Source organism: Tubulanus polymorphus, chromosome 12, assembly GCF_964204645.1.
Source record: "Tubulanus polymorphus chromosome 12, tnTubPoly1.2, whole genome shotgun sequence".
Lineage (NCBI taxonomy): Eukaryota > Metazoa > Nemertea > Palaeonemertea > Tubulaniformes > Tubulanidae > Tubulanus > Tubulanus polymorphus.
This window is the reverse complement of record NC_134036.1, coordinates 2804659-2817734: the sequence shown is the minus strand read 5'-3', so window position 1 is coordinate 2817734 and position 13076 is coordinate 2804659. Positions and strand designations below refer to the sequence as shown.

At 38.0% G+C, this 13076-nt stretch overlaps 1 protein-coding gene across 2 annotated transcripts in view; it reads left to right on the top strand.

Moving 5' to 3' along the window:
• Positions 1-12611, top strand: part of LOC141913953 (exopolyphosphatase PRUNE1-like) — a 34187-nt gene extending 21576 nt beyond the window's left edge. For both annotated transcript variants that reach the window (XM_074805183.1, XM_074805184.1), the window contains exons 3-9: positions 3422-3529; positions 7425-7708; positions 9624-9733; positions 10740-10895; positions 11497-11591; positions 11669-11827; positions 12444-12611. In XM_074805183.1, coding sequence (XP_074661284.1) covers positions 3422-3529; positions 7425-7708; positions 9624-9733; positions 10740-10895; positions 11497-11591; positions 11669-11827; positions 12444-12602 — 1071 coding nt within the window. In that variant the 3' untranslated portion in view covers positions 12603-12611. The remainder of the gene's footprint in view (positions 1-3421; positions 3530-7424; positions 7709-9623; positions 9734-10739; positions 10896-11496; positions 11592-11668; positions 11828-12443) is intronic.
• Positions 12612-13076: the final 465 nt, after the last annotated feature.

Genomic DNA, 13076 nt, shown 5'->3' with positions numbered 1-13076 from the left:
AGCTATTACTCACCCCTCCTTACCTAGCACGGGGTGAGATTCTGAATTCGAGCGTTTTACGTTCATGAGCTTAATTCTGTACCAAGTTCCATAGCTGTGCAGGTTTGATTTGATGCTGAACCCATTTCTACAGTTGTGTGAGTTTAATTTGTCTCTGAATCCAGTTTCACTGTTTTCAGGTTTGATCTACTTCCACAGTTGTGTAGGTTTGATTTGTCTCTGAACCCATTTCTACAGTTGTGTGGATTTAATATGACTCTGGATCCTTTCCACAGTTGTGTAGGTTTGATGTGACTCTGGGTCCAGTTCCGAAGTCGTGCGATTTTAACATGTCTCTAGACCCAGTTCTATGGTTTTGTGTGTTAATTTGACCCACAGATTCAATTCGATCCAGTCCCTCAAATGAACATGCATGAAGTAGCGGGTTTAAAGAATGACAAAATGATATGGCATATGTTTCTATCGACGATGTGAATTGAATTAACGCTGATTCGACGAATCTAATTAATCAACCTTTCATGTGGTAATAAGCAATTACCGGCAGAGATTTTAATCATCATTCACACAATCAGACATTCATTCAGCAACATGAAACTCATTTGTCTAGTGCTGAGATGTGCTGTTTATACAACAAATATTCATGACTTTTCAGTTTGCGAACGCAATTTACACGGGAAATGGAGTAGTTTAAAAATGGATTGTGGAACTTGGTTCAGAGACAAATAAAACCTGCACAACAGTGGAACTGGGTCCAGAGACAAATTAAATCCTCACAACTGTGGAACTGGGTTGAGAGAAAAATTAAACCTTCACAACTGGAACTGGGTCCAGAGTCAGAATAATCTCACACAACTGTGGAACTAGGTCCGGAGACAAATTAAACTCATACTCCTCAACTATGGAACTGGGTCCATAGTCAAACCCGCACAACTGTGGTACTGAATCTAGAGTCAAACCTAGAAAACTGTTGTACTAGGTTCGGATTCAAATTAAACCTGAATTGAATGTTGACTACAACCTTGGAACCATCAATAGATCGATCAATATACCCGATATCACATTAGATGACATAGACGATATATACTTTGATATTTTGTGACATAGACGATATAAATTTTGATATTTTGTGAAGAAAGCAGTTTGAGTATCGTATATCTGTCGACCTGGCTCCTGCGTGTCTTACAAGTTTGAATAATGTAACCAAGGTTTTAAATGCATCGTCGGGCGATTTAATAGATTCAAAGCTGTATCAATTAGAGTTACAAGCAGCTGAATCACAAACCTGTCTTCACTTGATTACAAAGTGATGGAGCGAGACAGAACGAGATGATCGTTTATTCACTGTCGCCATCGGTTACTCGAATATACTGTCTTTAAAATGCGATTGAAAGTGTAAACGTGTTCGGTTTGAATAACGATGAATTTCGAGTTGAATTCCCGAGGGTGAAATTATCGAAGATTCTCATCGGAGATCGAGATTACTCGATATATCGCTTTCGCTTGTAGAATAGCGATGAGATTTTCGAATGATAGTCTTCGAGAGTCTATAGAATACTTAGACAATGTAAGCCGAGGATCTACATGTGATTCCAATCAAATGATTCTCGTGTTTTGAAGAGGACGCCTACGAGATATTGGAGGCTTAGGAACTCATTGCAATCCAATGATTCTCATGTTTTTAGAGAGGACACCTCGTTTAAGGAATCCATTATGGATGCAGTGTCGCTGAAAGTGTATTTCGCTGGCAAACTTCGAAAAAATGGGTGACAAAATTGAATTGAATGAATATTCTGGATGCAGTGCCTCTGTCGATCTGGTGGATTCAACTACAGATTGTAGAGCTTCTTAGTTTGATATTTTCTACCGTTTATGGCTTGCATTAATGGCTTGCACTTGGGGAAATGAGAAAAAAAACATCTTTTTTATTACCATTAAACATAATCTTAGACACAGTTACATCGGTAAATACAAGTTACGTACAAAATACACAGAGCATAAAGCTAACTGGGGTGCAGAGAAAAAACTGTTTGAGAAACACTTGGAAATTGAGATAAAAGCATGAGATTTGAGATTTCAAACTCTAAAAAGGGAATATGAACAACTTGAAAAAAAGGTAGAATGATTTGAGAAAATGAAAAACTAGGGAATGATTAAATAAATCCAAGGTGAAGCTATTCTCCAAAGTCAAGTTGCGCAATGTTAGGAATTAAACGAAAAAAATCTACTGGATACGTGTCTATGACGACCTGCTGGAATCGACAACGGATTGTAGAGCTTCTTAGTTTGATATTTACTTCTGCATTATGGGGTTTATCTGATTGCCCAGATTGACCGGTCAGCTGAAGAATAACAACACCGGGATTTCCAGGTTGTCAGATGCAAGAAAATCTTTCGCGTTAATTCCGTCTCTTGAGATTTCGCTCATAAGATGTTAACGGTCGGGAAAGAGAACAACACCGTGCATCAGAGATTTATAAAGAAAAAGTATATACAGTGGAACCTCGTTACTACGAACTTCTCGGGACTAGAATATCTATTCGTTATAACCGATAGTTCGTTATAACCAGTGTGAAATTGATCAAATTCTATGGGGTTTCATTGTATCACTTGCCTTGGTCTTCTGTTGACTTTCTGACTTGAACTGACAATTCAATTTTCTACTCATATCCTCAAGCTTGGGTCCTATTTCATGGAAAAGTTTATTGTTCATTTTTGCTTGAATGTCGGTTACTCTTCATGTTTTCGATAAGTAAAAAACAATTTCAATTCAACCAATTTTTCTGTTCAATTTTAAAGACATGAGTTGGTAGGACTGGAAGTTACATTTTGTTACCCTGGCTGGGGTCGGTTGCACAGTCATGGCTAAGATTTGATACAAGTCTAAGACCGTCTTAGTTTTATAGCCAATCTTACAACTTAAGACATGTCTTAAGATTTAGGACCACTTTTCGGCTTAAGTCAAGACTTGATAACTGGGCTGTGGAACTTAATTAATTGACCAATAGTTGAGTTACATCTCTGTTGTTGAAACTGTCTGGCCACCAGTATTCTAACACTGAACAACATGAAACCATGAGGTTCTTCTCTGGTCTCTCTCCTTGATTGTGAGAAAACGAATATCTCAAATTCACTAATGAGGCTGTATAGCATTCGGCGGATTGGGGATAAAAAAGTTTACCATGATTTCACATGGGTTACTGATTGATTGTAGAACCACTCTGATATACCGGTAGACCTAGCAAACATTAGGTGAAACGATGCGGTATATCTGTACACAAATAACTGATAATAATCACTGATTGCGGATCATGATAACTATCACGTTGAATCCACTGACGCTGCATAAAACGAAGATTGACCATAATTTTACTGATTAACTACCGATTCTTCCTGTAATTTCGTCTCGCTTTTTTTTCTTCAGATCTCATCTGCCGACACGTACAGCTGCATTCACGTCGTCATCGGCAACGAAGCTTGCGACCTTGACTCGGCGATTTCGGCCATTTCGTACGCGTATTTTCTCGACAAAGTAAGTAAATAATGCGCGTAATTAATTCGGCCATGACCGCTGCGTGTGATTGGTCAATTAGATCTTGCCAAGAAGGCTGTCCTTACCTTTGGGGTGGTTCGGGACAAAAGGAATGGTTTGATTAGACCATCTAATGTGGAGTTTGTGAAAACATCTCATACACTGGCGAAAGTTTGATTTGAATGGTCAAGTTTTCTTTGTAAAGGTTAACAAACAAATTTCATGGTCCCTTGAAGTTCAGTAATGAGGTTCCGTTGTAATTTTGTACTGATTGATATAACAATCGGTTTTTTCTCGGCCCTCTGAATTTTGTTGTAATGAGGTCCCCCGTTATTTCATCCTGGGTATAATTTTTAAACAAACTCATTAATAACAAACAGATTTCTCTGGTCCTCTGAAGTACATTATAATGAGCTCCCCCGCTATTTTGAACTGGATATTTTTAGACTATCTGTCAGTTAGAACAAACTGATTTTCTGGTCTGCTGAAGTTTGTTGTGATGTAACAAGGATCCACGTTTAATAGAACTACAGGTCCTCTGTGGTTTCAACTGTCTATATCAGTTGTTATAAAATAGATTTTCTGATGAAGAAGTTCATAGTTATGGCGTTCCTACAGGCCTCCTGAGGTTTGTTATGTAAAAGGTTTCACTGTCTCAGTTGTAACAAATAGATTCTCTGGTGACCTGAAGTTCTTTTTAATGGTGTTCCTGCTGATTATAACAATCAGATTTTCAGGTCGCTGGAAGTTCTTTTTAAATGAAAGGTTTCGGTTGTAACAAGTAGACTTTCATACTCCAAATATTCACCTACAATACTCGAATACGCGGCTCACCGCCGTCGTCGTCGTCGTCGGTAACTGCTCGGCAGACAGCACCATGTCGAACAACATGCTTCATTAATTACCTGGCAATTTGTCTATATCTACTTGATAACTGAGCTGGGGTGCGATAGTAATTACCACGATCTCTCATCACTCACACCTCAGGTTCTCTTTCCAGTCATTAATCAGTTAATTGATATCGATTCTCATCTGCGATATATTATATCAGTCTCACATATCTCGTATCGATTTCGATATTTTTCGTGTTCGCTAATTACGCAATCCAGGGTCCGTTTCTAGTATACAGGGTGCGGATCTAGGGTCTGATTCAGGGAGGGCTACACGCCCCAAAATAGGGCATATCATATAATTGAAAGGGGATCCTGAAAGAAAGAAAACTCATCAGAAAACATTAAACTCACTTTTGGAAATACAGAGGACATACTTATGAATTAAAACTTTCTAGGTAATCAGTTTAATATTTTTATTTTCCCGGGCACTTTGACACTTTTTTGAGGGAGTGCACACCCCCTGCACCTTCCCCTTGGATCCGCCCCTGAGAATGGGCAAATCAGAAATGATCTCAAAGACTGGGTTTATTTAGTAATACAGTAAACCTTATAAATACAGTAAACCTTAACAAACTCAGAACGTGGCCAACTCGGAACTTTTGACTTTCTCGAAATCATGACACCGATAAAATAAGACCAGTTTCATTTTACACCCATTACTTCGAATTTAATCATCGTCACTCGACCTAAGTATTTGATTTGGAAGGCTGCCAAGGATTCCTTTTATTTCAATGATGTTTATCTTCTTTATTTTGCCCGTTTCGAAAATATCTTCAAATATATTTCCTCAAATTTCAAGCATCTATGCTCGGTCTACAAGTCTTATCTGTGCCTACAACTTAATCCTATTCGTATGTTGTCATGATACGTCTGTCATCAAAGGAGATTTTGATGTATCGGCTTTAAACGACTTTGTTTTAATCAGTAAACATTGTGAAATCTACTCTCGGTTCGTTTGAAGATCTAAATCGTTTACGGTTCTAGTCGCGCATGATCCAACTCTTAACGTTGTTCCAAAATTTCAACTGACTTTCCATTTTGGCTAAGATAAAATGATACCTCTTTCCTAATCAGGCGAGTCACTTTTGTAAACCGTGATGAAATTTGTGATCAGTTCAATTCTATAGCTGCCGAGTCTATTATGGTATAGCTTCATCATGATTTTTTTTTAAAGTAATGTACAGGGTACATAGGTGGGTAGGTAAACTTTTTACACTGCATTTAAAATTTGTAATCAGTTCATTTCTATAACTACTGGGTCTGTTATTGATAGCTTCGTCATGAATTTAAAGAAATTTATGTACAGGGTAGATGGGCGGCCGGGTCAACTTTAAAGCCCAATTTTATTTTTAAAAAGTAATGTACAGGGTAGATAGGCAGCGGGGTCAACTTTTAAGTTCAACAGAAATGAGAAACAAGGTATCAATTTTGTCTTGAAATAGGGATTGACCCTGTTATCTATTTGATAGGTAGATTTGGTCTGATTTGTTGGTATCGCTTACAAATCCACCGCACCTGCCGGGAACGAACAAGGGGGATTTTTTAGCCTTAGTTCAAACATGCAGATACACGGCAGAGAATTTTCAAATAAAAGACGACGATGATTGCGTCGCTTTTTATTTTGGGAAACGGCAGCCGGATACGATCGTATGGACTTAATTGTTTTTTTTTCCAAAGTGATGTTCCCATCGTGCAGATTAGCGGATGATACATTCCTACTCCTGTTTCCCTTAATGATATATCGCTTTATGTGCTTTTCATCTGTTTTGATATCGTTTACCGGTATGTTGTTTTTTTTTTTCTGTAATCTTTTGATCGTCGAAGACATCGGAGATGGTCCATTTCTTTTTGAGATATTTCGACTTTAGCGAATTTCGAAAAGGCTTTGATCGTATCGTTTGTGAGCTTGAGGCACGTTGTGTAATTATCGGAAAAGTAATATAATATGAGAGAGCAAAGTCCAGGTTATCAGTCGGACATTTGCTACATTGTTTAAGATTTATGATATTAAGGAATTTAATATGATTTTAAAAGATTTTGGCAAACATAGAAAATTAAAGAAAAAGCTTGGGGTGAAAATTTTGAGATTTTGATAGTTGTGTAATTATTGGAAAAGTAATATAGGAGAAGTCCAGCTTATCGGTCAAACATTTGCTCCATTGCTTTAAAGATTAGGTTGTATGATATAAGGAATCTAAAACCTGAATATTTTGGCAAATTTAGAAAAAGAAATGGAGAAAAAGACTTGGAAATTGAGATAAAAGCTTGCAGTGAAAATTTGAGATTTCAAACTCTCAAAGGAGATACGAATGGCGAATAACTTGAAAAAGAAGGTGGAACGATTTGAAGAAAGGGAATTTATGAAATGAAATCCAAGTCAGTCTCCTAAGCTATAGGCCTATTACGCGATGTTAGGTATTTCAACATTTTTCAGCGAAATTTTAGAAAAATGAGAAGAGAGTTTTTAAAAAAAGAGATATTAACTTGAGGGTGAAAATGGATAGGAATGATAAAAGAAGACGAATAACTTGAAAGAGAATAATAAAAGATTTGAAATTGAAAACTCTGAGACAATGAAAAAGTTGAGAGGATCTTTTTAGAGAAAAAAGATGATAACTTGAGATTAGAAATTTTTGAAAAAATATGACAAGAAACATGAGATCTTGACACTGAAGTATTAGTCAGAGAGACTTGTTTGAATTACACTATTGAGCACGAATGGTTTGATAATCCCAATGAAGAGTGTATATGATAGTTTTCACAAATCAGGATTTCTTGCGAGGCTTGGTCGGGGCTTTTAAGGGGCCAGGGCCACCCTAACACCCCTAAAATTAGCCCACAATTACACATTTGAGCATGAAGTTTAAACTGGCACACATTTTTTGTCAGCCATTGCATGCAAAATAAGAAACGGGGTCAAAGTCGGTCAATTAAAATTTTTAGTATGGGTTCGAAATTTGTGCATAATTTTACTAATTTTTCCATTTTATTTGTAATTTTAGATAAAATCCGATGAATTCACGTTGATCGTTCCGGTGCTCGGAATACCGAAAGCCGATTTCAACCTGCGCACGGAGATCGTCTATTTACTGAACAAGTTCAAACTGGTCGGCTCCGATAATCTAACATTCCGCGATGAGATCGATCTCGCCGCATTATACGCATCATCGCGGTTACGATTGTCGTTGGTCGACCATCACGTATTGTCGTCGACGGACGAAGAATTCGCCGATTGCGTCGTCGAGGTCATCGATCATCGGCCGAAAGAACAGTGCGAAATGGAAGGGTAAGATTCGGATGAGAGATAGATCTATCAGACTATTGATGCCTTGACTTACCTGCTCTCCCTGATTGTCAAGAATATTCTTTCAAGATGCTCTACTGTTCCTTGATTTGTCGGGAATAGTCAGTCTTTGAAAAAGGTTTACTGTACCAAGTATTGCCTCTAGAAATGGTTTCCTGTCCCCAATTACCAAGAACATTCTCTGAAAATGGTTTGCTGTCCTCTGATTGCCAAGAACAGTCTCTGAAAATGGTTTACTGCCCTCTGATTGCCAAGAACAGTCTCTGAAAATGGTTTGCTGTCCTCTGATTGCCAAGAACAGTCTCTGAAAAAGTTTGCTGTCCTCTGATTGCCAAGAACAGTCTCTGAAAATGGTTTGCTGTCCTCTGATTGCCAAGAACAGTCTCTGAAAATGGTTTGCTGTCCTCTGATTGCCAAGAACAGTCTCTGAAAATGGTTTGCTGTCCTCTGATTGCCAAGAACAGTCTCTGAAAATGGTTTACTGTCCTCTGATTGCCAAGAACAATCTCTGAAAGTGGTTTACTGTCCCCTGATTGTCAGGAACAGCCTCTGAAAAAGGTCTACTCTACCAGATTTTGTCTCTAAAAATGGTTTCGTTCAATTGCCAAGAACAGTCTCTGAAATTGGTTAACTGTCACCTGATTGTCAGGAACCCTCCCTGAAAGTGCTCATCTGTCCCCTTATTGTAAGGAGCAGTCTCTGTAAATGGTTTACCCCCTGATTCCCAGAAACAGCCTCTGCAAAGTCTACTGTCAGGTGCTGTCTCTGAAAATGCCATGGTTTGTTTACTGCCCCACTTTATCAGGGATAGTGCCTTCAAGGTGGTTTGCTGTCCCCTCATTGTTAGGAACTGCCTATGACTGTACCAGGTACTATCTCTGAAAATGCCATCCATGGCTTACTTACTACCCTCATTATCAGGAATAGTGCCTTCCAATTATTTACTGTCCCCCTGACTGTCAGGATCAGCCTCTGTAAATGCCATAGTTTATGTACTACCCACTATTGCTGGAATAGTGCCTTTTAAAGGTTTACTGTCCCAGTTTGTCAGGATCAGTATCTAAAAATGGTTTACCTTTCATTCCTTGATTGATATCTTCTGGAGTAAAAATGCCAGAATTGTTCTGCAGAATTCACTTGTTGAGAATAAATCAGCATCGGGAAGAATTTCCTCCCCAAGTTTTCACTAATTATACGCATCGAACTCAATTTCCCCTCGTGCTCAAATACAGTCGGAGCTAAGCCGGATTTTGCCTGTAGGCATGAAGCTTATGCCGACATAGTTTGACTGATTGGAACTAGAAGTAAATCGTGGGCATTTCATTATTGGCTTTATCTCCGCAGCCACTGAACGAGAGGGGTTCACCAGATAAAGCAACTTGGAGTAGTTTATTGCATTTTTCCCGCAGATAAACGGCCAAATAAAGCTTGAATCTCCCTAATAGGTTTCCCTGTGGCTTATAGAAAACGTATTGGAAACTTTCCTTTTCTAAATCAACTGCGAAACATCAGTGGAAAAAAACGAACTTTTTAGTACTGGTCTCTCAACGATCCAGGGTTTAGCTTTAAATACTTGTGGCAGTGGCAGTGTTTCATGGTTGATGGTCGCCCTCTGGCCTCTCTCTCCTTGTAAAAGTCTCAAACCTGCTGATAATGCCCTGAGTGGTGCTCAGTGGGTGGAGAAACGAAAAAAATCTAAAAATTTGGTTGGGCCTGGTCCAGCGTTTTTGGCACAGGCCCATTTGACACTCGTGTGGATAGTAGTTACAGGCCTAGATTGGTTCAGGCCCAGGTCAAAAGTGGTCGTGTGATTGCAGCTATTATCAGTTAAGCTATCATAATATTTTTAGGGAGATTTGTAGAATTACCTAATATTCCGCTTTGCGTTTGTTTCCAGGGCTAAGATGACAATCGAAAGCGTGGGAAGTTGCAGTACACTGGTTGCCGAGAAACTAATCGCTTGTAAAAAATTCAAATTCAACTCGGTTATAGCGGGATTATTACATGGTAAATATGTGTCTTTCAATTCGATTTGAAGTGCTTGTAACTTGTTGGAGAAAATGCTACTGAAGAGTGTAAGTTCTGACAAGCTATGGCTTCACTTAGTAAAATTGGCAATTCTGCTACTGGTACTTTTCAATTCTATTCTTGAGTGCTTGAAACATTAAATTGGCCACTGATAAAAATTGTTAGGTTAGATTTTAGGCTTTTGTGTTTTTAACATGGTTACATATCTTGGTTCCAATTCAATTCAAAGGGGCATTATACCTGACAGCAAGAAAAGATTTTTTAGGTCAAATTTAGAGTTATTTTAGACTTTGTAAGGTAAGTTGGTCACACAACTTCATTCTAATTCAATTCTAAGGGGAAACTTGGCCGCAGGCGAAAATGTCTTAGGTGCAAATTTTACATTTTCGCCATAGACTTCATAGGCTATGGCCTTCCCCGATAAAGTTGGTGATTCATCTATTTTCCAATTAAATTCTAAATGCTTGATACTCAAAGAATAATGATGATAATGATATTCATTTATAATCTGATATATGAAATGTATCAACAAACTTTGCAAATTTCAGACATAAAACATTGGGCAAATAGATAAAATGATAGCATAGCAAACATAAAACAGTTAGCAAATATATAAAATATCACCAAATAAGAATAGAATTTAATTTTAACAGTTGTTCCAAATCAAATGTGGCTAATCAAACTATTTAAAGTCATCTTCTTGTCAATTCAATTATCTAAAGCGTTTGAAAGTTTGCAAAAGCAGTAACATAGCTAGATGATACAGTAGATTAGGTAGAGTTTATAAAACTGGTCAGTGGCATATGATGGGGAAGAACAACTTGTAGGCCTGAAGGTCATATTGCCTTATGTAATATCAGATATGTCTTGACCAAAGATGAAACAGTTGGTTTACCGGCCACATATACGCAAACCAACTTATTAAGGTCATTCGGCGGGAAGCTCTTATTCTCTAACGTTTTTTTATTGTTTTATGTTTCTATAGCGACGATATTAGTAGACACGATCTGTCTGAATCCGGAGGCGAAGAAAACGACCGATAAGGACATCAACGTTTTAACGCGACTTGAGGATTTTATGCCGAAAGTCGAACGCAAACAGATTTTCTCCGAGATACAAACCGCGAAAATGGACATAACAGGTACGTACAAAAAGCTTTAGTTAGTAGAACGTGCCATAGATGGCGACTCTTATTGTCGAGAAAAGGTCATTGTGCGCACAAGAAGTTATTTTTTTAAATCGAGTTAGGTATATGTTAGCGGCTTTGGTTCGGGTAATTTTTTCAATAGATGGCAGCACCTCTCAATGATACAAGCTGCTTTGGTGGCACAGTGGTTAGAACGCTACACTGGCACCTTAACGCTACACTGGAACGCTACACTGGATGAATCTCTCACTGATAATTGCAACATCTTGGTTCACTTAAAAAAGTTTTGTGACACCAACATCATTGGCTTCAAAACAACTTTTCACTTCCGAATCAAATGTTCCTACTTAAAAGATTTGCAAACTGTTAATATATCGAAAAGTCACTCCTATTTTGGATCAACAGCTTCAGGAAGAATACAACATTTTTGGATATTCACATTTATCTCTTCTTCAATACCTCCATCTTTTGGACATTTGGATCTATCTCCTTTTCAATACCTCCATCTTATGGACAGTAGCATTAATCTCCTTTTCAGTACCTCCATCTTTCACTCACTTCGACTTTCTTTTAAGCATGTTAATTTCTTTTCAAGGGTTGACAAATTTGGAGATTTTACGCAAAGATTTAAAAGTCGTCACTTCAAATTCGTTTGTAATCGCTATGAGTTCTGTGCCCGTGCACTTGGAGGTAAGCCTTAAATTGACGAGTACCATACATGGCTGCCATAGTGGCTGTTTTTAAATCAAAATTTTCACCGGTTTCAGACGTTTCTCCATCGTTCGAAAATCGATTCCGATTTGTTGAAGTTCCTCGCGCTACAAAAAGCCGACGCTGCCGTCATCTTGACAGTGGCTCCCTCTACTGATGATTGCATTGAACGTCAGTTAGCTATATACTCCACAAACCCAAGCCTCCGCGATAAGGTAGGTTACAGCATATCTTTCAGCATTTCATTTATGTTGGTCACATTATTTTCTTTAGTTTAAACTTGTTTTGGATATGTCAACATTTTCACTGTAGTCTTATGTATATAAGTGTTCCCCCTACAGTGGACCCTGAAATAAGTGTTCCCACCCCTTACAAAGATACTTCAGTGAGCCATGCATACAATGTTGGAATGTTGATTCAGTTTTGATAAAGTTTCTCATCTTTTAGACAAGGAAATTAAGTAGTATAATATTTTATAACATAAGACTTTAAGTTGATAGTGTTACTGGTGTTGACCTGAAAAATCTACCGGTGCTAATAACAAAATGTAAAAATGCAGCAATTTTAAAACAAGTCTTATAAATGTTTTCTCAAAGAATAGGAGCTGTGATAACATTCAAATTGTGAGTAAGGAAACCCTGGGGAAACCCAGATGAGCATACACCTTAATATTTTTATGAAACTGATCTTATTTCCATCTGTTTGTGGAACTTGGCGATTTCATTTCAACTCTGGATTGTTTGTTTCAATAACCACTTGCGTTTCGGGTCCACTGTAAATACTTCGATGTTGTTTCGTAATTCGGTCTTTGTTTTCATCATTCGCTTGCAGATCGACCGAGCACTCCGCGTCGACACTCCCGGTCCTGTTTTGGATCTCACTCCGATTCGGTCGGTACCGTCAGCCGACTTTATAGCCTATCGTCAAGGCAATATCGCCGCGTCGCGTAAAGCCATATTGCCGATCGTGAAAACTGTCATTTCTACGTGATCGAAATAAAACTTGAAAGTCAAAATTTTGTAGATAAACGATTTTTTGTGTCATTGTGTTAGATTTTGTGTCAACGTAAAATTTTTGGATACGCTTAACTCGCGAAAAAATAGCCTAACTTCACTATAGATTTTAGTTCTCGAATATGTCTCAAATATCTTTTGAATGGAACATCACTTCATCTGAATCTCATTCATTACCGTAAACTGTAAAAACAGTAGAAAAACTTCAGACCTATGATAATGGTGCTTTTGAATATAACTCAAACTCCTGGACCCGAGGTATGTTGTCCTACACATTTCAGTAGCTTTCAGTGTCATTTTCGTTTTTTTTTTTCATAAATGCATGTAGATGTTGTTGACACTGTCGGTGTTTTTTTTCTCCAAATTCATCTGGTATGAATGAATGGATAAATGTGACCAAACCATGATTTTCAATTCAATCTTCGTCATATTTGCTCAAGTGTATAGATCT